The sequence below is a fragment of the Copadichromis virginalis genome, linkage group LG3 (assembly GCF_057382275.1).
Source record: "Copadichromis virginalis isolate Kocher_CV1m ecotype Utaka linkage group LG3, C_Virginalis_male_GT1.1, whole genome shotgun sequence".
Lineage (NCBI taxonomy): Eukaryota > Metazoa > Chordata > Actinopteri > Cichliformes > Cichlidae > Copadichromis > Copadichromis virginalis.
The window spans coordinates 35,169,190-35,197,087 of record NC_140620.1 but is presented as its reverse complement, the minus strand read 5'-3'; the positions used below and the strand labels follow the sequence as shown (position 1 = coordinate 35,197,087).

At 40.8% G+C, this 27,898-nt stretch overlaps 2 protein-coding genes across 2 annotated transcripts; both read right to left on the bottom strand.

Moving 5' to 3' along the window:
* Window positions 1-1,051: 1,051 nt before the first annotated feature.
* Window positions 1,052-9,042, bottom strand: LOC146714338 (macrophage mannose receptor 1-like). The gene is made up of 7 exons (XM_085450806.1): window positions 8,996-9,042; window positions 7,419-7,487; window positions 3,670-4,008; window positions 2,932-3,258; window positions 2,621-2,712; window positions 1,527-1,620; window positions 1,052-1,391 (listed from the first exon to the last, which is right to left on the bottom strand). The coding sequence occupies exons 1-7, from the start codon at window positions 9,021-9,023 to the stop codon at window positions 1,384-1,386; spliced, it is 957 nt and encodes a 318-aa protein (XP_085306932.1). The 5' UTR covers window positions 9,024-9,042; the 3' UTR covers window positions 1,052-1,383.
* A 7,980-nt stretch (window positions 9,043-17,022) lies between these two features.
* LOC146714337 (sterile alpha motif domain-containing protein 9-like) lies at window positions 17,023-20,610 on the bottom strand. Its single transcript, XM_085450804.1, has 2 exons — window positions 20,568-20,610; window positions 17,023-19,630 (listed from the first exon to the last, which is right to left on the bottom strand). The coding sequence occupies exon 2, from the start codon at window positions 19,554-19,556 to the stop codon at window positions 17,490-17,492; it is 2,067 nt and encodes a 688-aa protein (XP_085306930.1). The 5' UTR covers window positions 19,557-19,630; window positions 20,568-20,610; the 3' UTR covers window positions 17,023-17,489.
* Window positions 20,611-27,898: the final 7,288 nt, after the last annotated feature.

The following is a 27,898-nucleotide window of genomic DNA, read 5'->3' as shown; positions in this document are numbered from 1 at the left end:
CGGTAATCTGAATTGTCATACTCGAATTGTCATAAGTGTGCTGTCAGCTCATTGGTCACAAAGCAGGAGAGGGGCTGGGAATTATGTTTTCAAACAAAGTGTTAATTCCATAAAAATTTATAGACTACTTTTGATTCTCACTGTATTACGGGACAAAGTGCGTCCCTTATTAGCTCAATACGGGACGTGTACTTTTGTTTCGAAATACGGGACGATTCCGTATTTTAAGGAACGGTTGGCAACCCTAGCTGGGCTGTAGTTACATCCTAAGGTTTTAAAAACTGAGCTTAAATAAATGATTAGTGGTAATAAAAGCAGAGGGAGGTCAACAGGGATCACTGACTGTTTTAGGAGCTTTTTGAGATCAAATAGAAGAAAATACATAGCATTAAACATGTTAACAACACAAAAGCCATATTAAACGCAGACTACTTTAGACCCGGAAGTAGGATTCGTCGCGTCATCACTGAACAACCGGATTCTCTGCAGGACTGAAGACTCAGCTCCCACACACCGACGGGCCAGACACATGAAGCCACTGTGGATGACTGTATTTTTTTGGTATAGACTAGAACATCTTACCAGAGTTATGGGAAAGGTTTTATCATGGCTGAGATTCTACCTGTCCGGGTGATCTCAGACTGTTAGTTTTAAAAATGATCTCTCTCAGACCTGTGCTGTGAGGCAAGGGGGGATAAATACAACAGAAAAACACTGGATAAGAAGGTTCAACATTCAGAGAGTTATTTTATTGTAGACAGAACACATGCCTCCATAAACACAGATTAGGAGAGATGGCTATCTTATAACAATATGGTGACCAAATGAAAACATGAGAGTCACTACAAAGTAATGGAGCAGTCTGGTTGCAGCTATAAATATGTTTGGGGTTTTTTCTACTGACTGAAAGAAGCAGAAAAAAATTTTCTTCACACAATTGTTTTTTAAAAATTTAAAGTCTTCTCAAAATAAAGTACTTAGATGCCATGTCCAAAGCACTGTAATGCAAAGTTTTCAAAGCTTGAAAGTGATTTGCATCTATTATTAGCACTTTGATTTTGAGTTCATATTATTACAATATTTAATGTTATATTGCATAGGTTCTTCTTCCCACCCATAGTTACAATATTATGACCAAAAACCTTAGGGGGAAAATGAGGACAAGATCTACTGTTTTAATTACACTCTTAAAGTAAGTAAAAGTTTAATTTACTTAATAACTTAGGTTAGAATATACATCAGCTGTTATGAACTACACAAGTATAGGGTAAATAAATTTGCTGGGGAACGCAACAATCTTTAAATAATCTGTTTCCATCCATCAGCTCTACAAACCACTATAACCACTAATGTTGCAGTAAAACGACATTGGCACTTCTGCACTCAGCATCCTGTAAAGAGAGGAAAAAAAACTTTTCACTGATTGTTTGTTTGTTCTTTTACTAAATTACTTTGCACAAAATGATTGGTATGTTTCGAATTAAGGTTAGCATGATAGATGCTCCCCGTACGGAGGCCTCTCGTACCCGTGTTCTCAGTGGTCTTCAACTGAGGTTGAAATACACGTTTATATTTAAGTTGGACATCAGTCACCCCTTGATCTCTCAGGATTGTTTCCAACTAAAAGAAAAATACCATCAAAGAAAAGAATTGTTTGACATACCCTCCAGATTTAGCACACAGCTTCATACCTCTCTGTGTAACATTAAGATAACTATAATAATTAAACCATTTTTAAATCAGTTCCAGTTTGGATTCAGGAGACAGACACTATCTCTACTTTTAAGATTAAGCTTAAAGCTTTCCTTTTTGCTAAAGCATATAGTTAGGGCTGGACCAGGTGACCCTGAATCCTCCCTTAGTTATGCTGCAATAGACGTAGGCTGCCGGGGGATTCCCATGATGCATTGAGTTTTTCCTTTCCAGTCACCTTTCTCGCTCACTATGTATTAACAGACCTCTCTGCATTGAATCATATCTGTTATTGATCTCTGTCTCTCTTCCACAGCATGTCTTTTATCCTGTCTTCCTTCTCTCACCCCAACCGGTCGCAGCAGATGGCCCCGCCCCTCCCTGAGCCTGGTTCTGCCGGAGGTTTCTTCCTGTTAAAAGGGAGTTTTTCCTTCCCACTGTCGCCAAAGTGCTTGCTCATAGGGGGTCATATGATTGTTGGGTTTTTCTCTGTACCTATGAAGCGCCTTGAGGCGACTTTTGTTGTGATTTGGCGCTATATAAATAAAATTGAATTGAATTGAATTGAATCATCAGTTGGACTTTGAGGAGATACTTAAGTGTTGAATTTAAATATTTTTATTTAGTTTCTATTACTTTCAAAAACAAATGCACACAGACCATAATGTATTATGTATAAAAATAGAATTGACAGTCTTGCTAGACCTCAGGGATGAGTTCATGATGTCATAAATAACAAAGTGTTTCAGATGTGCTTCACTGAAAATATTACTCTTTTTATATTTTTGACTCTACTCAAGACTTTTTGCATACTGGTATTATTTTTTTCTGTAGGTAGTTTTTGGTTGATGTTCTGTTTACTGTAATTTTATGAACTCTTGCAGTATAACCAGTTTCCCCTGGTGGACCCTTGAAGCTATGTTTGTACCTTCTGTAGGAATAGGCTGGAAGTAGTAGAGTCAGTGAGATCCACATCAGACTGCACCTTCATCTTTATGACCATCTTCTTTAGCTTGAGACCTGCAGAATACAAACACAGAAAAATAATCTCAGCCATTATTTAGACTGTCTTGATGCATGCTCTTACATCCAGGAAAGGAAGAAGAAAGTTGTTTTGGTTCATCTAAGCGTTGTGTTGATTGCGATCCTTATTATGAATATTATTATTTTTCTATCCGAGTTTTGACATCACACTTTTTCCAAGAAATGACTTATTGCTTTTGTATTTCAGGAACTTACCTCCTTGACACATGAATGTTGCTTTCTGGTTACAGTCAGCTGGTATCCAGCGTCCCTGCTGTGATCCTTCCACAGAAACGCATTTTCCACTATAACTTCCGCCTCTTTTCCAGTACCTGAAGGAGGTCTTTGTTCCATCTGACCAGTACCAGGAATCTTTAAACAGACCGAACCACACTGCGTTTGTAACTGAAGCAATCGCTAAATTTTCCTGTGCTGTATGCACACATGCCAGATCAGTGTGTTTCTGCCTGCACAGATCTTGACTGTTTGGCCAGGTTTGTCCCTGTGTGTAAACCACATACTTCTTGCTGCCATCCTGCTGAACTAAAAACATACAAGGAGAGAGGAATAAAAGGAAGTTAGACATCTTTTTTCTTCCAAGAAAAGTAGAAATCAGGTAAGATTTTTAGAGCCAGATTAACATTTAGGAGGGCCATAGTGTGGCTAGTGACAAAAAACTAATATAAAAAAAAAAATGCCTTAAACCATTGTTATTGTGTATTGATTCATATATGTGCACACATTTAAAAGAATCACACCTGGGCTATCATTTTGTGTGCTACCCAGCTAATGATTTTTCTTTCTTTGTTTTAGATATAAGAAATATAAATTTATATTTATCTTCACCATTAAATAATTCATATCAAAATCCTGAAGGTTTTATTTCAACTTAATCACTGTATGTAATTGCATCAGTTTACATTTGCTTTAAAGATCACTGTGTCATTTACTCACTTTCATAACACACATAAGCCATGGCAAATCCACATGGCGCGTCATTCCAGAGGCCGTTATCATTCATCTGTCCACATGCCTCAACCCCTCCATAGTTGTTTGGTTCACCAGGGCTCCACTGGGTGAAGCTCGTTACACCGCTGCCATCAGACCAAAGCCACCTGTTGGTCTGTCCATTGTAAAGTCCAATCCATGATGATGTCACGTCCAGTGTGTTGATCAGCTGGTTTTCATCATCCATGTTATTTATAGTTGCTAAGTCGGTGTACTTTAATCTGCAGAAGCTCTGAGCCTCATACCAGGTCAGGGATTTATTGATGAAGTGATACTGCTGAAGCACTTAAAAAAACCAGCAGATTAGCCTTTCTTTCTTCAATTAAAAACAGACAAACTGCATCACCAACGAGCATCAACTTTCTCATGCATAAATACACATCTGATTACTCAAGTTAAACCTACCAACCAAAAATATATTTTGTTTCCCATCTCATAACTATTTTATTCTAAAATACTTTTTTATTCAGTGAGTTTGTTCCAATGAATTATCTGTCTCGTGAAATCAAGAAACATGAAATAAGGAATTTAAGAAACAAGCTGGTTTTAAGAGATGAAAAACGTCTGCAACTTTAAAATATTAATTGGTTGGTAAATCTGATAAACACGTCAAGGTCTCAGGAATATTCAGTCAGAAACAGATCTGCAATAAATGCTGGCCAAGAATTCAGTTCAGATATGGCTCGAAACCCAACAGTGTCCTCTTGGCTTGAAAAACAAAAACAAAACAAAAAACTGGAAATTATTAGTTCCAGTTCCAGTTAAGCTGATCTTTCTACTTTTGTCTACTTTTAGTTTTCCCTTTAAGTATGACAATGCACTGTCATTACAATCACCAAAAAATCTCCTCAATTTTAGTAAAATCCAGCTGGGTTTATCATTGCTCAAAAAAAATATAAAAATGTATTTGAAATAACTAACAGACGAACTCTCCTCTCCAGCACCCTGGCATAGACTTTCCCAGAGAGGCTGAGGAGTGTGATTCCCCTGTAGTTGGAACACACCCTCCGGTCCCCTTTCTTAAAGCAAACCACGACTATTATGACAAGTTACTCTATATATGTTACAAATTATGTCCCCTACATAAAAACATACTTGAGAATAACTACAATTTCTTTGTTATTCATTAAATGTTTGTTGTTTAAAACTATTTTGGAGCCATGGGAGAGGCCATGTTTTTTCGCACACAACGTATTCTGGGACGATGACGTGTATTGGTTGTCGGCTGTATAGGTGCTCTCATTCAGCTAACCTGTTTTGTTTTTTATAGTGTAGCAACCGTATTAATTAACTTGCCTATTAGTGACCTGGTGACGACTTGGTAGACCCGCACTATCCGGTATTTGAGTCTGACATTATTAGCCATGCCTGGGCCCAAACTCTGCTGCAAAAGTCAAATGATCGCTGCAGCATTGCTGACAGTTCTAAAACTGTCTAAAATTGTTAATTTGTAATAAACTGGTCAGTGTGGCTGCTCTGCCAGGTGTAACAATTAAGTTTGATTGTTAATTAAGTGTAACATCCAGGCATCCATGAAAACGGAATTTATGACATTTAACGGAGTAGAAGTTAGCAGGGAGTTAGCTCGCTAGCTTCCATCTAAATATAAAATACCATGTTCTGACTGAGAGATTTATTAAACAAATTAAAATGTACAGCTCTGCTATCACTTCCAACATAAATGATGGCAGGAAAGTAAAAAGCAGCGACGTTTGTAGGGTTACTGAAGTTGGGCAAGCTGGTATATAATGATGTGCTACGTGATCGCTAGCGCGACAAGCTATTGTGTAGTTACATCGTAAGGGTTTAAAAACTGAGCTTTAAAATGATTAGCAGTAATAAAAACTGTGAGAAGCCGACAGTGATCACTGACTGTTTTTAGGGGCTTGTTGAGATTAAATCGAACAAGATACAAAGCATGAAAATATGTTGAAAACACAACACTCTTATTAAATGAGAATACTTAGGGCCCTGAAACAGGATTCATCACGTTATCACTTAAAGACTGGATACTGGTCATGGAGGCTAACAAGGGCTGCCCAAAGAACATCTGGATTAAGACATACGGCTTCAAAAAGTTTTGGTGCTTTACAACAAACCTTCTCAGTCGCCGTTGTCATTGGCAAGCAGTAGCCGCATAGACACCAGTAATTTTCCCTCACTCTCTCGTCCTCGTGTGACGGATTGTTTTCATCTTCATCTAAACTAAGTGCAATTGACTATTTTCATTCTCTCTCTCGGGTTGCTCTGGTTCAAACTGGAAAGGTTACCCAGAGTGCATTGAGAAGTAAATAGCAACGATTTACCTACTGGTAAATCGGTTTTATGTAAAATATGCTTAAAAGGAAATCATTTGGTGTATTTTAATACCACATATGTGTTATTGAAAGCACAGTACATATTTTAGCGCAAGAATGTCTTAATAGCTGGGCTTCCCTTTAAAGATGGGAACCACCAACCCGGTCTGCCAATCAAGGGGTACTGCCCCTGATTTCCACGCAACACTGTAGAGGAGTGTCAACCAAGACAGCCCTACAACATCCAGAGCATTAAGGAACTTGGGGCGGAACTCATCCACCCCAGGGGCTCTGCAACCAAGAAGTTGCTTAACTACTTCAGTGACCTCGCCCCCAAAGATTGGTGGGTCATCCCCTTCATCCCCAGACTCTGCTTCCTCCACGGAAGATGTGTCAGTGGGATTAAGGAGGTCCTTGAAGTATTCCTTCCAGCGCCCGAAAATTTTCTCAGTCAAAGTAAGCAGCACTCCACCTGCAAAATACACAGTGCAGGTAGAGCATCGCTTTCCCCTCCTGAGTTGCCTGACTATTTGCCAGAATCTCTTTGAGGCAGTACGAAAGTCTTTTTCCATGGCCTCTCCAAACACCTCCCACACACGAGTGTGGAACAGGCCACACTCGTTCCTGGTGGGTGCTCCGCCAGTGCCCCGCCAGTGCCCACTCCGGGTCAGGGACGAGTTCCTGTCCCAAGTGGAGGAGTTTAAGTACCTCTGGGTCTTGTTCACAAGTGACGGGAGAAGGGGGTGGGAGATCGACAGACGGATTGGTGCTGTGGCCGCCGTGATGCGGACACTGTACCAGTCTGTTGTGGTGAAGACAGGGCTGAGTGTAAAGATGAAACTCTCAATTTACCAGTCGATCTACGTCCCTACCCTCACCTATGGTCACAAGCTGTGAGTAGTGACCAAAAGAACAAGATCGCGGATGCAAGCAGTGGAAATGGGTTTCCTCCAAAGGGTGGCTTGCATCTCCCTTAGAGATAGGGTAAGAAGTTCGACCTTTCAGGAGGGGCCCAGAGTAGAGCCGCTGCTCCTTCACATCGAAAGGAGCCAGTTGAGGTGGTTCGGGCACTTGACAAGGATGCCTCCTAGGCGCCTCCTGGATGAGGTGTTCCGAGCATGTCCCACAGGGAGGAGGCCCCGGGGCAGACCCAGGACACGCTGGAGAGATTATATCTCTCGGCTTGCTTGGGAACGCCTTGGTGTTCCCCCGGACAAGCTGGAGGAGGTGGTTGGGGAGAGGGAGGTCTGGGCTTCTCTGCTTGGGCTGCTGTCCCCACAACCCGGCCCCCGGACAAGCAGAAGAAAATGGATGGCTGGCTGGCTGACTGGATGGATGGATGGATGAAAAAAACTAAACAAAACACTGACTGAGCTACTGCAGTGCATGCTTGTTTACCTGTTATATTGGACCCTGCTGAAAGCAGTGCAGTTCTGGTGGTGGTCATCAAATGCATTATGAAAATTCCTGCAAACCAAAGAAGAATGACTAGCACTCATCTACTGAATATTGCCATATTCAGTTGATGATATATCCAAACTGAATGTATAAATATATCATCTTTTTTGTTATTTTCTATGAAGTTACAGAAAGAGTAAAACGAGTAACAATTGTTTTACACATGTATGATAATTAATTAATTTAAAACTGAACACATATCTTGACATATAGGCTTTGAATCACCTAACTAAATTCCTAAGTAATTCATTATTCAATGATGCAGGAGGTAGTAAACATGAATAATAAAAAGAATTGTTCATATCTAATGTATTGTAAAATGGAAAGTTACAAAAATCCTAACTTTGACATAATAATTTACCATCCATTTTTTTTCTTCTTCTTTCTTCCCCATTTGTACAGGACGCCTAAATCTTTCTATAACGATTACACACAATAACTCTCCTTTGATGTCGATGACACCAATTAACTGAGCAAGCTTAACATTTCCTATAAATTGTTTTATACTGTTTTTTTATTTAGGCTTGCAAAAACCTTGGTGTTAGATTTGTTATAAATGCAGAGAATCATATCACATTTGGTCTCTTGGCATGTCTTTTTAATGGGGGGTGTTTAGAGTTCTCTAAATACCGTTTTCAAATCTTGGCTCGTGTGATTTGGCATTTATCAATAGTTGGTCCACGACCCTGTCAGGGACACTTCCAATAGGGCTTAAAATCTGGGACACTCCACCAATTCTTCTCAGAATGGTAGAAGCTTCTCAGATGATAGATGAAACATCGTCAAGAAACTTAAAGAAGTCCAGACTCTTTCCAAACTCCTTAGATTGCACTGTACTCTGTCATAACACAGTTAAACTCTATTATTCTTGTGGAGTTTCAATGACACTATGGGAATTGTATGTAAAATGATGCAAATGAGTCACTGGATGAAAAGATCTCTGTGACTGTGATAGCAATTGCTTCTTAAAACTCCGAAAAGATGAAGTTTGCAAAATTTCAGTGTTTATAGACCAAGCTCACTGTTTGTTTCAAAAGTTTGGTAGCGTATTGTATCACCAAGCTAAACTCTACCATTGTTATTGAGTTTCTATGACACTGTGGACTTGCATGTAAAGCAATACAAATGAGTCAATGAATATAAAAATCTCTGTGACCAGATGTCACCCACTGTTCCAACCCTGAAAAGATGTTTCTAGGTTTTGCAACATGTTTATAGACCCATATCATTGTTAGTTTCAAAAAGCTTTCAGTCATAATATTTTCACTAGTGATATTCGATGCAGTTTTTCAGCTTCTTTACCACGAAACCGTTTTTTTATTCTCAGTTAAAAAAAATAAAAAATAAAAAATTTATTTCATTTATGAAATCTTGTGTTTTTTTTCCCTCTTTAATGAGTTTATAAGACTAAATTTGCAACAAAATTTTTAAAAAGTTTGCTTTGATTTATTTCATAGTTAACTCTTTTTTATTTTCATCATTACTTCACAAAAAATGTTTTTACTGTTTGGATTTACCTGCACAAATGAGAGTTTTATGACCCATGGTTCAGAAGAAGTAGTCTAGAAAAAAAAAAGCAAAACAGCAACTTAATACTCAGTTTTCTCAACTACAGCATACAACACCACATACACCATTTAAATATTTTGCAACCAGTACAGCAACAAGTACCAACAAGCAAAGAAAGTTAACGGTTGATCTATAAATAATTTATACTCAGAGATATACAAGTACCTGATGCGGTTCAATGACTTGATTTGCTTCTGAAACCTTCTGTGAATCTGAAGGTCTTTTGATTTACACACTATGCAAAGAAACTATGCAGACACTGAAACTTATTTGGTTATAGGTGTGCCAAAGAGCCAGTGACAGTCATTAGGCTAGTCTAACCGGAGCATCTGACATTAAGAAAATGAAGTAAGATTACATTTTAATATTTTGCTTTCTGCAATTATACATTAACACTACACTCGTGCAAAATCATTAAGTGATTCAGAAACAGTTAACATGACATTATAGCATTAAAGCCTGCACGTTGGTGTTACATGCTTATCCAATGTATACATGTCTAGCCCTTAAGGACCCACAGTGACACTGGTGTCACTGCCCCTTTACACTTAGAGAAAAACTATGTATAATGGTTTAACTTTGACTTTTAACTAATAAAGTCCCTAAGTGACGTCTACTGCACAAACTAGTTCAGTCATGTGACAAGTGAGGCACTCTGGGTGTTCAAGACACCATTTTCAAAGTCTTGGTCCACCTGGTTAGCTAATGAGACCACTATGCCAATTTTAAAAACTTTCTTTTCTGTTTGCAAAGGTAAGCTTTTACTCATTCAGCAATTCTAAACTTTAGATAAGATGTCATAGGTCATTTGTAACCTAGTTTGGTAATATTTCTGAAACATTTTGATCTAGAATCAGTTTGTTAAATATCGCTGTGACAAATATGTCACATCGGGCATTAAACTCTAAATTTTCTTTAAAAAAATGCTGTGACATATTTGTCACAAAAAGACAAAAACTGATCATTTGCTTAGTCAGTTTAGCTCATTCAGTTATTTTAAGTAAATGTATTCTTTGTTGTTAATTCTCAGTCATATTTAACTAAATTCAAGCATAACTAATTTATTAAATTACCTAAATTTGTGATGGAACTTTACTTTAGCTTTGTCGAGGCGTTTTTCAGTTACCCCCCATTTTTTTTGTCATTTTCACTGTTTGGTAGAATGGATAAAAAGAAAAAATATAGTGTTCAAGAGGCGCTAGAGTTTATCACTGCAGAGGAGAGTGAGCATGAGGGATGTGAAAGATTCTGGAGACCCTAATTACATCCCCCACAAAGACGTGGAGAGTGATGAATCAAGTGAATCCAGTGATTCAGACAGTTGTGATTCAAGTGATTTAGAGACAGAGCCACAGCCATATGGACACTGGGCAGCCCAAGGCAGCTATCAAAGGACAAAAATTATCCTAGAGAAAGAAAACGTTCGAAACCCCTGAGACCACATTCAAGGGACCCTGTGCCAAACCTCCAGATGAGATCCACACTCCACTGGAGTACTTCAAAAACTTTATCACAGATGATATGCTGCTGTTGTTAATGGAACAAACAAATTTATACAGTGTACAAAAATCCAACCATCTGAGAAATGTAAATACCACTGTTAAAGAACTAGAAATACTCACTGGTCTCTATCTGAGGATGGGTCTATGCCAAATGCCTGGAAATCGAGCATACTGGGAAAATGACACCAGGTGTCCTATGGTAGCAGATAACATGTCCCGCAACCGATTTCAAACCCTGTTGGGATCTCTACATTTCACTGACAATACAGATTTATTACACAGAGATGCAGAAGACAAGTGCTGGAAGATCCGTCCATGGTTTGAAATGTTTCGCAAACAATGCCTGGATATCGTCCCAGAGGAGTACAACTCTGTTGATGAGCAAATGGTACCCTTCAAGGGGACACACAGCCCAAGAAGGCAGTATGTGAAGGGAAAGCCCCACCCCTGGGGATTGAAAATCTGGGCCCAGTGCTCATCCTGTGGTATGCTCCATGATTTTGTTGTTTATCAAGGTGGTACTGGGAAGAAGACTTTAGTTGGGATTGGAGGAGATGTTGTGGTGAAGTTGTGTGAAACTCTGCCAGCTGAGCAAAACTACAAAGATTTGCTGATAACTTCTTCTCCTCAGCCCCACTTGTGCTCACACTTCTTCAGCGACAGATCTACCTTGTAGGAACACTTCGTGGAAATCGCTTAGCAGGTTGTCAGCTTGAAGATGAAAAAAATCTTGCCCAGAGAGGCAGAGGATCTGTTGATGCCAGGGTGACTAAGGAGGAGAGCATGGTTATTGTGAAGTGGTATGACAACAAATCTGTTACCCTCATCTCATCCTATTGTGCAACTGAGCCTCAAGATACAGTCCGTCGCTGGAGCAAATCGGGCAAGGCATTTGTTGAGGTCAAAAGGCCACACATTGTGGAGTACAACACATTCATGGGGGGTATTGACCTGCTTGACGCCTGCATTGCAAGGTACAAGTACCACATGAAGTCACGGAGGTGGTATCTCTACCTGTTCTGGCAAACCATCATGCTCGGTGTTGTCAACACATGGTTGATTTACCATCGTGACTGCAAGCTACTTGGTGTCCAAAAGCCACTGAAAGAAAGAAGCTTCCAGGCAGAAGTTGCCACAAGCCTGATCCTTTGGAAATCACACAGGGAGCGCCCATCACAGAACAGAATTCTGTTTTTAAAAGCAAGAAAGTGTTTACAGAATTACTTTCTAAATATGGAACAAATGTACCTTGTATGCCCAATGTGACGCATATGTGACATTTCAGATCTGGGGCAGTGGGTGGAGCTATTACAAAAAAAAACTGTGTGTGTTATATATGATTCATTTGATATAACTTACAACCCCCGTAATTTTCATGAAAGTAGAAATAGGTCTGGGTTCTTAAGGGCTAGATGAGTCAGATAACACACACCAATTAGTTAAACTGCAGGAATGTCTGAAATATATAAAGACCTGGATGGCCACTAATTTTATGCTTCTAAATTCAGATAAAACTGAGGTTATTGTACTCAGCCCTGAGAATCTAGATATATGGTATCTAACCAGATTCTTTCTCTGGATGGTTTTACCTTGGCCTCCAGTAACACTGAGAGGAACCTTGGAGTCATTTTTGACCAGGATATGTCCTTCAATGCACATATTAAACAAATATATAAGACTGCTTTCTTTCCATTTGCACAATATCTCTAAAATTAGAAATATCCTGTCTCAGAGTGATGATGAAAAACCAGTTCATGCATTTTTACTTCTAGGCTGGACTACTGTAATTCGTTGTTATCAGGAAGTCCTAAAAACTCCCTGAAAAGCCTTCAGTTAACCCTCTGTGGTCGCCGGACGCGCCGGCACGTCAAAATCACATGACCAATTTAAGACGACACAGCTACAAGATACAGCGATTCAGAGTCTCCATTTCAACTTGGGTCGAAAGTGCGGACTTCAAACTACATACCAGTTTTTGAATTGTATCGATGGGCCACGTAAAACCAGAGTTATGATAAAAACTACACGTGATGTTTTTTTCTGAACAAAACAGTGGTGTTTACAGTGGGAAGAATGGTAAAAACTGCGTTTTCTACAGACATCGCTAGCAAACACTCTTCCTTTGCGAGTGAAAAAAGAAAAAGAAAAAACACCCCTTCCCTATAGAGATTGACAGACCACGTGGCTTTCGTACATTGCATGCCAGGAACTCGTGGCAAAACAATCCAAGTACCGCATCAAATGCAAGCATTTGCAGCACCGCAAAACGTTCATTCTCCGGTTCCAATACCTTCTTGCTTTTTCTTTGCCCCCCCAAAAAGGTATGTACAAAACGAAGGAGAACAATGCCGGTCCGTACAAAGACAGACTTGATGAAAAGTCAAAGAAAAGATACGAGGAAAAAATCAAAGGAGTGAAAGGGTCAGACCCTTACAAGCACACAGAGTGGACAAAATGCGTTAGCGTGATGCTATTATTTTAAGAGTATTTACTAAACTATTTGAAATATAATATTTATGGAAAACCTAAATTTAGTTTTAAATTTGATTTTTGTGTGAAATTAGTCACATTGTGCGCATTTTATAACATTTCAGAGGTTTTCCTGCTTCCCTTTATCTGATATCCAGGTAGTTTGTTTATGTCAAAACCTCACTGCAAACCAAATTTCCACCATTTTAAAGCGCTTAAGCACACATCAATATACAGTATAGGTCATAGTTATTACTGATACAATTATCAGGATGTGTAGGGAAAGAAAACGTCTCTGCTCTTTTCACTCACACATAAAGTCATTAGCTCTGAAAAGACTGTGAATACATAGATACGCTATCATAAGAGTTTTAAATTCTTATGAAAATTTTGAGGTGGCAAAAAATTAAAGCAGAAAATGTTGATTTACCTCCACAGATGGGTTTATGGTTCATGATTGTAAAATAGAGGAGAAAGTTCAAGTTAGCAGATTCAAATTATGTCTGTAACACAAATTGAACTTTACATTAACACAAGCACAGTTTGATTAAAAAACTAAACATAACGATTGCAATTAAAATAATAATAATTTATTTCCATTAGTTCCTTTACTGGTAGCTACCAGTAAAGGAACTAATGGAAATAGATTATTATTTTTTTATGTTCAAATAATTATTTATAATGAACAATTACCTGATATGATGCGTTGTGTACTCTGTGGCTTCCCTGTAACTTCTGTGGTTGTTTTAGGTGTGCTAAGTTTTAAAATATTCACACTGCATACAAATCCACCATGGTAAGATGGATTTGCATGCAGTGTGGAGATGGTGTTGTCGGTAAGTGAGGATGTCATCAGGTAATCACTTGGAGTTCCAGAAAACTACTTAGCTTTGACACTGGCAGATTAGCGTCTCTGTGTGGCTACAGGAATGGGAAATATAATAAAGCCTTTCATTATACATGATTCTGAATAAAGGAAATGGAAAATTATGGCGTTATTTCTGTGCCAGTATTCTGAGCGCATTTAAAAAGAATTTACAGGTACACGTGTTGCATTTTGAGAAGAAATTTATCTTGAGAGAAGAAAAGCTAAATTTGAGGCAACAAAATTCATTGATGCGTTCAAAAAATGTATTTCAGTGTTTGCTATTATCCATATTTTCCACATTTTCACTCGCAATGTGTTGCTTGCGCTCTCAACATTTCTGCCCCTACGTTCAAATTTCTGTACACTGTTATATTTGTGCCACAAAACCACAGACTTGGATGCAAAAAATTCTGATTGGCTGTTTTGGTCTCCAATCAGCTCGCTAGCTACTGTACCCAAACCCAGAATGCATTTCGTCCAAAACTCAAACGGGGAAGTTGCAGAGGAACGCAGAGTGGCGACGTTTGAAATATTACTCTTTCTAGATCACAAAAACAATGGCCTGTATTTGTATAGCGCTTTTACTAGTCCCTCCTAGGGACCCCAAAGCGCTTCACACACCCAGTCATCCACCCACTCACACACTGGTGGAGGCAAGCTACAGTTGTAGCCACAGCTGCCCTGGGGCAGACTGGCAGAAGCGAGGCTGCCATATCACGCCATTGGCCCTTCTGGCCATCACCAGTAGGCAACGGGTGAAGTGTCTTGCCCAAGGCACAACGACCGAGACTGTCCAAGCCAGGGCTCGAACCGGCAACCTTCCGATTACAAGGCGAACACCCAACTCTTGAGCCACGATCGCCCCAAAATAAACTTTTAAGATACATTTTCAAGCCAGAATGGTGCTGTGTAAACTTTAAGTATGTGCTGAAGACATTGCATATTTGCAAAAGTGCTCTAACATTTTCGTCAAAATGCAACACTTGCACTTGCAAAAATCTTTTTACGTGCGTTCAGTTTTTTTTGTGTGCTTAGAATAGTGGCACAAAAATAACGCCGTAGAAAATAAGTATATAGCTGTAAGTGTTAAACACAGACTCATAACTGACATTTGATTTTGCTAATACGAACAACATGCAAATGTATGGTCACCGTAGTAATTTGTTTGAAGAAATTATTGGTGTAAAAGGCTTTGCTTTATTGCACTAATTCACAGTTTTTTATTTGGGAATATGTAGATGTAATTGCGTGGCATCGCCACAAGAGGGAAGCACGTACTATTTTCCATGAAATCGATACCTGCAGCAAACAGCGGTCTAAAGGAGCAGATGGTTTGTACCACACCACATTAATTTCAAGACTTTCTTCACATTTTTAAGATTGAAAGTGAAAAAATATTAAAAGTTGTATCAATTAAATTGCATGAATATTTAAAAATATAAAATATTAAAGCTTTTTCACGAGCCAATAACAATGTATATGGGTCACTAAACTCTGAGCCACTGACCTGAGTGTTGGTAAGTTGGCCACTGAATTACTGTTAATGTTAATTAATAACTAATCATTGGTATCATTGGTACAGGAATGTGTGTGTATTCATTTGTTGATTTTTGTGTATAAATGCTGTTCTGCTTCAATTAAATTCAATTTTATTTACATAGAGCCAAATCACAACAACAGACACCTCAAGGCGATTTATATTATACAGTAGATCGTACAATAATATTATTCAGAGAATCTATTATTGTACTCTCATCTGGCATATGACCCATGGATTAGATTCGTAGATTAGTTTGATGCTGTCAACACCCTTTTCGTGTGAATTCGCTGGGAAACCCTGGGTTTACTTGAGTTGAAAACCCACTTTGTGCAAGCATTTATCCAGGTCCTGGTGTTAGGGTGGGTGAGCCCAGATAACAGAAACATACCCTGGATAGGGCCGATAGCCAGCAGCATATTCAACTGCCTTTATAAAGGAAACAAAGACCTGATATGAAAGTATATTAAGTCTGGCGTTCAGCCTCAGAGAGGCGACAGCCAGCTGGGTTTATACTGAGAGCTGTGCATTCCATTCCAACTTGCAAGGTGAGCTGGCAGCGGCATTTCCAGAAACAATGAAGCACTTTTGCAAATAGGCGCTATCATGACAGCATTTTTTTTTTTTTTACAAATTTAACTGACATAGCCATGTGTTTATTTTATAGAGAGCAGATTGCTGTATTTAAGGATTACAGTTTGAATCACATGTACAAGAGTAAAAACGCAGCGAAACATGAGAACTTGACGGACTACAAAGCTTCACACATCCGGGGAAAGGAACAGTGACGTTTGTGATTTCCCACAAAATCCCAAAAAAACAGTAAACCATTTAATGGTGGAATTTTGTGGACTCCTTTTGTGGCCTGAGAATAAAGAAGCATTTGAGAATGTGCCCCTCTCCACCTAATTTGACTGCAAGATTTTAAATGTTTCATTTTAAAGTTGTTGGTGTGGTGACTAAACTGCAGTCATGGATGACAGTCAGATTAGACTTAGAGTCTTTTTACCAGCTGCCAATGACTTGAAACTTCTGACATATAAATAAAATATAACAGCATATAAATGTCACGGCTGGGGCAGCAGTCGTGTGGAGGTGAGAAGGAGGATCCAAATAGCAGAAAGCGGCGGAGGTGCAAGTGAGTTTTATTTACAGTGAACCATAACCAAGGTGAGGGCAGAACTGAACATAAACCTAAACTGGGAAAACTAACAAACAGACCTGAAAACATAAGGACAGCAGGAGTTACACAGAGATGACAGATGAAGAGAAACACTGATTGACACTGACAGACGACGCGACCAGGAGCACAGGCAGACACATACTATAAATACACACAAGGTAATGAGGGAATGACACACAGAAGGGGAGCACAACTCAACCTAATTCACAAGAAGAGACACAGACCTACAAAGTAAAATAGGAAACACACACTGTTTTACAACACAAATTCGGGAGCACAAACAGAGCACAGAGGACAGACACAGGTAGGGCTGATAAAACACTGAAGCAATAAACACAAGAACCAAACCCTAAGAACTAATACAAAATAAGAATTAACACAAAACACGAGATGAAACCAAAAGGAAACACAAAATGCTGGGTCAACGACCTATGACAATAAAAGTTTTTTTTATTCATTTATTATGATGGTGAACTTGGTTAAAATCACTTCGTGCACATCTGTAGCTGAAATCTGAAAAACGACATGGAGATAATCCCTGTTCATGTTCAAGTGTACATATTTTTATTACATTTACAAAAACATTTTTAATGCAGTGATTACAGTCACAAATATATTGCATTAATGAAACCTGAAATTCATCAAATGTAGGAAAATACAGATTCAAACAACATCATAACTGGCGAAACAAAAACTTAAATTAGGTATCAAAACGCTTTTCAGCTAACTGAGAAATAAATTTTTAAAAATTACTGTTATTTTAATATTAATATTTCTTCTTTATCTACACATGCAATCATCTGAGATTTTTCAGGTATGACTCATGCTTTACTTTTACTGTTTTTTACAGTAAACTCAGTAAAGTAAATGTCCATAATAGAGTTCACTGACGGTCACTCTCAGAGTTAAGGACTCCAACTTCAAAGACAACAGGACCCTGAATGGTGAAGCCCAAGTAGAACAGCCTTGTTGGCAGCGTTGCTTCAGGTGGTTGAGCTTCTGTTCTTGCCTTTATTTTCTGGTCTCCTACACAAACACACACTTCCTGTTCTTCAAGCTCCTGTGACTCTGCAGAAGAATGCGGCTCGATTTGGACCGGAAGTAGGATATCTCTGATATCTGTAATGTGCCACACTTTCCCTCTGAGCCACAGATGATTGATCCGCCTCATCTTCTCCTTTTTATTTTGTTTATCCTTTAACTCAGCATCCACCTTCTCCTCCACTATTGCATCCAGCATGGATCTGTGGATCCATTTGCTCAGTCCGGAGCCTTTTCCCAGAAAAAACAATGGCAACAAGTAACGTCCTCGCAGGTACTTGGCATAGTCGGCTTTCTTAAACGCTTCCTCCATGAATGTGACATACTGTTGCAGGTTGATGTCAAACATGAGGTCAGCAGGAAGCTGTGCAGGTTCCCCAGGTTCTTTGTCTCGTTCCTCATCAGTGTCCTTGTCCTCCCAGGCTGAGTCTGCTGACTTACTGTCCTCTGTGGCCTTTTGTGCGACTTCTTCATCGTTCTTGTTTTGTGGCACCTGAAGCTGATTTTCAGGCCAAAACAACATCAGCACCAAAAGATAAAACTCAGGTCTTCTATTTCCTTCTTCTCTTTCCAAGAATGTGTGAATGATGTTTTTCAGTTCATTCACTGGGCTGAGGTTTGGAGAATCTGGCTTCTTGTTGCTTAAGAGGATGTTGGAGAGGATGTATCTCTCTGCTAGTTTGATATCTTCAACATTTTTCTCGTATGCAGCCTTCAGACGTTCTTGAATTGATTCTAAATCAGACACAGTTTTTTCAGGTTCCTCAAATCTAGCACGTCTTCCCTTTGACATGAAAAGTCCATGGTTCAGCAGATCAAGGAGGCCTGGAAAGCTGGTGGAGTCTGCTGCTCTTTTGTTTGTGTAGTGCTTATAACAGAGTGCAACATCCTTCCAGAAGTAATGGGGCTCCAGAGAAATCATGCCAGGTTTGGAGTAGGTTAGATACCATTCAAAAAAGTTGAACTCCTCTTCAACTTTTGTTTTTATATCTGGATAAAAAACTAACTTTGCCACTTGAATGAAACCAAAGCGGCCTCTGTTGTTGAAGGTATCAGACCTGCTTTCACCCTCAGCCGCCTCCATTGTCTCTGAGAGCGCTTCATTCTCAGCTTTCTTCTCCACATCTTTAAATGCTTGGAAGGCCTCTCGTGCCTTTTTAAATATACCCTCACCAGCACCAATCAAGCGTTTCTTATAAACTTGTGCCAGAGTGTCAGCCATGTAAGAGTTGTTTGGAGCTCTTTCAATCGCCTTTCTCGCCCATTCTTCAGCTTTAGTCGTATCCTTCTTTTGATACAGACGAGAAATAGTTTGAGGAAAAATAGGATTTGTTTCAAATTTTTCTGATGCACATTTCAGTGCAGAGACAGCATGGTAAAACCTCTCTCGTCTCAAAATATCCCTGATCAACTTTGAGAATTTCTCTTGACCATCCTCACTCATTTCTCTCTTTGTTAGCAAATCTTTGACGTATTGGACAATACGTGGTTCACTCTCAGATCCACATAGTAAGTGCATTAATTTTTTCACTGTAGTACTTCTGTTAATCTTCAGATCATGCAGCAGCTCCATGGATCTTTGTGAAATCACTGGGTGATTTATTGTCACATGTTCAGGAACCGGACTGATCAAAAAGGTGAAAGGCTCCATTCGTTCGTTAAAGGGAGGACCTCCATGGATTAGATCGGGTGGTCCAAGGATCTGTTGACACTCATCCATACAGAGGTAAGAATTAGGAAGATATGAGTTCAACAACACCAACAGTGAGAACAGCTGTGTGTTTTGGGACTCTGGGTTTTGTTTCACATAGTCTGAAACGCACAGTTTCCAGTAGTTATTACATAAAATCTCTGCTTCCACGTCATCGCTGATGTCAGCCATCTCAGTTTCTGCTGAATTTAGGTTCATTGCAATGAGTTCAAACTTCAAGAGATGAAATGTAGATTTTTTTCTTTATTCCTTCTGGTGCTGAAATCAGACACCTAGAGAAATGAGGATGAGATGGATGTAAATGATCTATTAATTTTAAAATATACCGAATAGATAATATTGTACATAATTTAAACATATATTCATTGACAAAAAAGATTTTAACAACCACACAGACAGATGTATACAACTTCTGTTACTTCCAACATTTAAGTTTATACACAATATAATTTCATATAATTATTGCTTGAAAAATGGGAGCTCTAAAGTTTCCACATTTCATAAATTCAATTCAATTTTATTTATATAGCGCCAAATCACAACAAAAGTCGCCTCAACGCACTTCATAAATCTCTCAGCTGTCATGTGATAAGCACTTTCTGTTTAACATACGATTGCAATAAGTTTTGCTCTGAACAACCAAAAACTTTTTCAACATATAAGAAAACAATGAAAATACTGTTTTCATTAGAATTTGGAAAAACAAAAAATCAGTGTGATATTCAATCTTACATTTATCAGAGTGGTGAAGTAGAGTTATAAACTTTTCATAATAACTTTGAAGTCTGCCTGCTAATTTGGCTGTATGGATAGCAATGACAATTTGTTGGTTGACTTCTTGTACATAGTAATAAAATACAAACAATACAATATACTGTTTAGGAAATTAGAAGAAAGTTTCTTTTCTGACAGTGAATGAACAGTGAGACTGTACCAAAGCCCAGTGTGTAGTAAAAAAATTTTTTTTTTTAACTCAAAGTCAAGAAAAATGTGCACTAATAGAGTCGACTATTGTTTAGGTACTTTGCCAATAAACCATAATAAACAAGATTACATCTTTTTTGTTTTATATCATACATTATTACATGTGACATTTGTTACTTCTGTTAAGTGTACAGTAGTAGCACATGTTATAAACCCCGCAAAAAACATGTATTGTGTACTCTGAAATCTTTTACAAACAGAAAACTAATATTTCTGCCTACTCACCTGTTAAGAGACCTGTTGGAGCTGCAGCAGGTGTGTGGATGAGTGCGCAAGATTGAAATTTAAACAACCCGAGCCACGCCTGCTGCATACTGCACATTCCTGTCTCTTTGGTGTTACGTATATCTTTCATTGTGCTGAGAGTGATTTCATCTCTTCTTGTCACGGTCCCCGTGCCTCACCGGCTGATTCCGTGTTAGGCAACATGTGTTTTGTTCTTGTGCTCTCTCTCTCTCTCCCTCTTTCCCCGGCCACAGCGGTGCTCACTGTGGGCTCCGCCCCTGGCCCACACACCTGTGCTCATCATCACACCTGGCGCTGGTTACTACAATCAGAAGGGCTTTTTAAGATGGCAGACCTACACTACTCGTCGCTGGAACGTTGAGTCACCAGCGTTAGTGCTTCAGCAATCTGCCTAAGTCTGTGAGTTTCCTTGTGATCCAGTGCTAATTGGATTTTCTGTGTGTGTGCGTAGATTCCCCCCGGACCCATCCCTGTACCCCCGAGTGAGCGAGAGGAGCGACTAGAGTGGGAAAAGAGTGGGATTGTTGGCTGAAAGAGCAGAGTGTGGTTTTGGACCCTTCCCCCCTTCCCCGAGCACCTTGTATATATATAATCACCCAGTGACACCACTGTAAATAAACGAAATAAATCAGTTTCTGCAAAGGTCTCCTGGTCTGCGCCTGAGTCCGTTTACAAAACCGTGTCACTTCTTGGTGATCAAACAGGGTAGTGAGACAATTATATTAATGCTTGTGCATGAGTAAAAATACCTTCAATGGCTCGCACGTGTTTCAGCAGAAATGAAAATGAAAATGAAAAGTGATGTTTTCTTGTAAATAGTTTGCCTGTCATGTGTTTTTAGGTTTCCAGTTACAATAATATAATGCAGTATCATTAAGGTGCTGGTTTTATTATCAAATCATTAAAATAAATTTCTGAAAACTTTAAGTATAAATAGAGAGAAGAATGGACTGCAAAGTAAATACAGTTCAATCAATGAAAGTCAGTAAAGTCCTCTTTATCACAATTGGCTGATATATATATATATATATATACATATATACATATATATATATATATATATATATATATATATATATATATATATATATATATATATAAAATATTCCCCACTCGCCCCTGTGGGCGGTCAATCCTTCAAGCTCAGGTCCTCTACCAGACGCCTGGGAGCTTGAGTATCTTAGCTGTTCCCGGGACTGCGCTCTTCTGGACAGAGATCTCAGATGTTGTTCCCAGGATCTGCTGGAGCCACTCACCTAGCTTGATCAAAAAGGTGAAAGGCTCCATTCATTCGTTAAAGGGAGGACCTCCATGGATTAGATCAGGTGGTCCAAGGATCTGTTGACACTCATCCATACGGAGGTAAGAATTAGGAAGATATGCATTCAGGAGCACCAACAAAGAGAACAGCTGTGTGTCTTTGGACTCTGGGTTATTTTTCACATACTCTGAAACGCAGTTTCCAGTAGTTATTACATAAAACTTCTGATTCCACGTCATCGCTGATGTCAGCCATCTCAGTTTCTGCTGAATTTTGTTTCATGGCAATGAGTTCAAACTTCAAGAGATGAAATGTATTTTTTTTTCTTTATTCCTTCTGGTACCGAAATCAGACACCTAGAGAAATGAGAGTGAGATGGATGTAAATGATAAACACTTTCTGTTTAGCATAGGATGGCAAAAGCTTTTGCTCTGAAAAACCAAAACCTGGCCTCCTGCACAAACTGTGAAATACCGTTTAGTCATTAATTTGGAAAAAGAAAATGAGTGTGATATTCAATCTTACACCTGTCAGAGTGGTGACGTAGAGAGAGATAAACATTTCATAATAACTTTTAAGTCTGCCTGCTAATTTGGCTGTATGGAAAGGAATTGGTTGGTTGGCTTCTTGTACATAGTAATAAAATACAAGCAAAATAACATAGTATTTTCAAATGGTTGGAAATCAGAAGAAAGCTTCTTTTCCAACAGTGTATGAACAGAGAGAGTTTTCAGAGTAGCATATATAATTAGCAAAACATTTGGCATCAAGTATTTTAAAAACAAACAACATCTGCTTTCTGTGGATGACTGGAGAGCCCAAGAATGGTATTTAAACAACCTGAGCCACACCTGCTGCTTACTGCACATTTCCCGTCTCTTGGGTGTTGAGTTTATGTTCCACTGTTATGTCATTTCTCCTGAGGGATTTAGCATGCTAGTGATAACAACTATATTGCTTTTTGTCCATGAGTGAAAATACCTTCAATGGCTCACACGTTTCAGCAGAACTGAAAATGAAATGAAAAGTATTTCTTTCCTGTATATGGTCAGCTTCCTGCTCTATGTGTTTAGGTTGCCAGTTAATATAATATAATGCAGTATCATTAAGATATTGGATTTGTTTTTAAATTATTAAGGTACAAATCAGATCATTCCTTAAAATGCTAAATATATGAAGAATGGACTGTACAGCAAACCATCAAAGTTATTAAAGTTCACTCAGTGAATGTCAGTAAGGTCCTCATCAGAAGCTGATTTCTGTTATTTTTTTAACAACTTTAGTTCATTTAATTGATCAACATTTCATTTCATTTTATAAAAAGTTTTATAAAGAGTTACAAGTCAAGCATCAAGGGGTAGTTTGAAATTTGAGCCCTCATAAGTTCAATAGAGATGTCCACAATGTCATGGTCCCTGTGCCTCACCAGCTGATTCTGTATTAGGCAACATGTTTTCTCTCTCTCTCTCTCTCTCCCCTGCCGGGGCGATGCTCATTATGGGCTCCCGCCCCTGGCCCACGCACCTGCTGCCGATCGGGATAATCACAAGGCCGATTTAAGACAGCAGCACTGTGTCACTCGTCGCTGGATCGTTGAGTTATCAGCGTCAGTCGCTCAGTAGATTGTAAATAAGGATCTGTGAGTTCGTTCCGTCTGTTCGCCTCTAACTATAATCTCTTTGTACAGATCTATCCCAGACCTTTCCCAGCCTGCCTGTCATCCCGTGGACGAGTGAGTGGATGGTGTTTCCCCAGTGTGGGGAGTGAAGAGAGAGAGCCTTTGGAGGACGTCAGATTCCCGTCCTTTCCCTCACATACCCCGGAACCCTGGACCCCCCTCCCCTCCCTCCAGCACTTTGTAAATAGCATCACCTGGTGTCGTTGTGTAAATAAAATCTGTAAATCCTGTAAGGAGTCCCGGTCTGCGCCTGAGTCCGTTAACTGAAACCTGACACACAAGCCATTTTCACAATGTAAAGACAAAATAATTTTATTTCTAAATCTGAGTAGCATCCATCCATTCACTTCCGCTTATCCTTTTCAGGGTCGCGGGGGGGGGGGGGGGCGCTGGAGCCTATCCCAGCTGTCATAGGGCGAGAGGCGGGGTGCACCCTGGACAGGTCGCCAGTCTGCCGCAGGGCCGCACTCACATTCACTTGCACATTCACACCTAGTGGCAATTTGATATATGTATTGGTTGGTTGGCTTCTTGTACATAGTAATGAAATACAAGCAAAATAACATAGTATTTTGTATATATGCCACACCTAGTGGCAATTATATAAATAAACACCCAGCACACCCCTGCGGGCGGTTTATCCTTCAAGCTCGGGTCCTCTACCAGAGGCCTGGGAGCTTGAGGGTCCTGCACAGTATCTTAGCTGTTCCCAGGACTGCGCTCTTCTGGACAGAGATCTCCGATGTTGTTCCCGGGATCTGCTGGAGCCACTCGCCTAGCTTGGGAGTCACCGCACCTAGTGCTCCGATTACCACGGGGACCACCGTTACCTTCACCCTCCACATCCTCTCGAGCTCTTCTCTGAGCCCTTGGTATTTCTCCAGCTTCTCGTGTTCCTTCTTCCTGATATTGCTGTCATTCGGAACCGCTACATCGATCACTACGGCCGTCTTCTTCTGTTTGTCTACCACCACTATGTCCGGTTGGTTAGCCACCACCATTTTGTCCGTCTGTATCTGGAAGTCCCACAGGATCTTAGCTCGGTCATTCTCCACCACCCTTGGGGGCATCTCCCATTTTGACCTCGGGACTTCCAGATTATACTCGGCACAGATGTTCCTGTACACTATGCCAGCCACTTGGTTATGGCGTTCCATGTATGCCTTGCCTGCTAGCATCTTGCACCCTGCTGTTATGTGCTGGATTGTCTCTGGGGCATCTTTACACAGCCTGCACCTGGGGTCTTGCCTGGTGTGATAGACCCCAGCCTCTATGGATCTTGTACTAAGAGCTTGTTCTTGTGCTGCCATGATTAGTGCCTCTGTGCTGTCTTTCAGTACAGCTTTGTCCAGCCACTGGTAGGATTTCTGGATATCAGCCACCTCCTCTATCTGCCGGTGGTACATACCGTGCAGGGGCCTGTCCTTCCATGATGGTTCCTCGTCTCCCTCCTCTTTCTTGGGTTTCTGCTGCCTGAGGTATTCACTGAGCACTCGGTCAGTTGGGGCCATCTTCCCAATGTATTCTTGGATGTTCGTTGTCTCATCCTGGACTGTGGTGCTGACACTCACCAGTGCCCCCTTCCTTCCGCTTAGCGTACAGCCTCAGGGTGCTGGACTTGGGGTGAAACCCTCCATGCATGGTAAGGAGCTTTCTTGTCTTTATGTCAGTGGCTTCTATCTCCTCCTTTGGCCAGCCTATTATCCCAGCAGGGTACCTGATCACGGGCAGGGGGTACGTGTTGATGGCCCGGATCTTGTTCTTACCATTCAGCTGACTCCTCAGGACTTGCCTGACCCTCTGCAGGTACTTGGTGGTTGCAGCTTTTCTAGCGGCCTCTTCATTGTTCCCATTTGCCTGCGGGATCCCCAGGTACTTGTAACTGTCCTCTATGTCTGCAATGTTGCCTTCTGGTAGTTCAATCCCCTCAGTTCTGACTACCTTCCCTCTCTTTGTTACCATTCGACTACACTTCTCCAGTCCGAACGACATTCCAATGTCATTGCTGTATAGCCTGGTAGTGTGGATCAGTGAATCGATGTCTCGTTCACTCTTGGCATACAGCTTGATGTCATCCATGTACAGGAGGTGGCTGACAACTGCTCCGTTCCGTAGTCGGTATCCGTAGCCAGTCTTGTTAATGATCTCACTGAGGGGGTTCAGGCCTATGCAGAACAGCAGTGGGGACAGAGCATCTCCTTGGTAGATCCCGCACTTGATGGTGACTTGTGCTATGGGCTTGGAGTTGGCCTCTAGTGTTGTACGCCACATCCCCATTGAGTTCCTGATGAAGGCTCTTAGGGTCCCATTGATCTTGTACAATTCTAGGAATTCCAGTATCCAGCTGTGGGGCATTGAGTCATAGGCCTTCTTGTAATCAATCCAGGCAGTGCACAGGTTGGTCAGTCTGGTCTTGCAGTCTCGCCTGACTGTTCTGTCTACCAGTAGCTGGTGTTTTGCGCCTCTGGCATTCTTGCCAATTCCTTTCTGTGTCCTGCTCATGTATTGACCCATGTGCCTGTTCATCTTAGCCGATATGATGCCTGACAGGAGCTTCCATGTAGTACTGAGGCAGGTTATTGGTCGGTAGTTGGAGGGGACCGGTCCCTTCTTGGGGTCCTTGGGGATCAGGACCGTTCGACCTTCGGTTAGCCATTCCGGGTGTCTCTCGTTAACTAGCAGCTGGTTCATTTGTGCTGCCAGACGCTCGTGGAGTGCAGTCAGCTTCTTCAGCCAGTAGGCGTGAACCATGTCGGGTCCTGGTGCTGTCCAACTCTTCATACTGGAGACCCTTTCTTGGATATCTGCCACTGTGATGGTTACTGGACCCTGTTCAGGGAGGTCGCTGCGGTCTGCCCTCAGATCCACTAGCCACTGAGCATTGCCGTTATGGGTTGCGTCCTTCTCCCATATGCTCTTCCAGTATTGCTCCGTCTCCAGCCTTGGTGGTGCTGTTCTCTTATTGTTCCCTTGCCACTGAGAGTACACCTTTGCTGGTTCTGTGGAGAACAGCTGGTTTATTCTCCTGCCTTCTATCTCTCTGGTGTACCTCCTCAAGCGGCTGGCCAAGGCTGTGAGTCTTTGCTTGGCAGTTTCCAAGGCTCAGGTATGGACAGCTTGCTGTATTTCTTATGCACCTTCTTTGTCGCACCTTTCTGCAACTCCGTTAGTTGGCTAACCTCCCTCCGTGCTACTTTGATCTTGCCCTCTAGCCTCCTTCTCCATGGAGGGTACTGCCCCTTGTGGCTGTTCAACTTGTAGCCAAGCATCTCACTGATCACTGCTGCCGTATTGTAGATCAGCTTGTTAGTGTCGGTAATCGTGGTTGTAGGTATTGTCCGTAGTGCTGCATTAACATCATCTAGCAGACCTTCTGAGGGTATTTCACGTAATCTTGGTAACCGGCTACTGGGGATCCAGGTTTCAAGCTTGGCCATGATCCTATTTTTCAGGTCAGTTCCTCTCGCACTCAATGATCCTTCTCCTATCGCACTTGGGGCTATGTACCCAATCTCGGGTGGGGGTGATGATATCTCCCCCCTGACCTGGCGTCCTGACTCCTCCTTGCCGTAGCATTTGTGTTGTACCTCGTCAATCTCTAGCTGTGAGAGCAGTCCCTTCTTTCGAATGTTGGAACACTGAGCTACTAGTTGTTTCGCCGTCATTGTGGATGTTGGGTATCGAAGAATCCATAGGTCCCTCATCCTATTCATGTAGCCCCTTCCGCCGGGGTTACTTGCGTAGTAGCATTCCAACAACGCCCTGTTTTCGTCTCTTGCCCACCGATGCCTTCTTGTATGTATATATATATATATATATATATATATATATATATATATATATATATATATATATATATATATATATATATAGAGAGAGAGAGAGAGAGAGAGAGAGAGAGAGAGAAAGAGAGAGAGAGAGCAATGGCGCCTGTGATCGGCAATGCCGCTGTCAAACTCTGTGTTCTCCTGTTTTATGTTGCATTACCCATTTTGCTGCTGTCTGTGGATAAGATTACAGCTACCTATGTTTACGATCGCCACACTTTACTTCGGATTAAATCAACTATGGAATCTATGGATGAAACCTGGAAATATTTTCGAGGCTTCTCTCCACCCTCCGGGCGATCAGCTGTTGCCCATTACGTCCCCTGCTTGCCCGGGCCAGGGAAAAACCGGAGCCGCCGTTCCCGGACAAATCACCGTCAGAGAAGACGAGGAAGGAGAGCGGGCATCCAAGTGAGATTACGGAAATATAAGAGTACCGCTGATTTAACGTCCTGCTTGGAGCTCTCAACATTGGATGTTTTTGCTAAGGCGGACCTCCAGCTAAATACACAGCTTCCCCGCTTGGGCTTCATCAGGACGCCGT

What these genes read in the sequence shown, in the direction of transcription:
- LOC146714338 (XM_085450806.1), bottom strand. Translation starts at nt 9,023, where the DNA reads ATGGGTCATAAAACTCTCATTTGTGCAG. An exon ending in TAAAACTCTCATTTGTGCAG is followed by an intron (nt 7,488 to 8,995) that starts GTAAATCCAAAC and finishes TTTGGTTTGCAG; the next exon opens with GAATTTTCATAATGCATTTG. An exon ending in GGCTTATGTGTGTTATGAAA is followed by an intron (nt 3,259 to 3,669) that starts GTGAGTAAATGA and finishes GTATGTTTTTAG; the next exon opens with TTCAGCAGGATGGCAGCAAG.
- LOC146714337 (XM_085450804.1), bottom strand. Translation starts at nt 19,556, where the DNA reads ATGAACCTAAATTCAGCAGAAACTGAGATGGCTGACATCAGCGATGAC.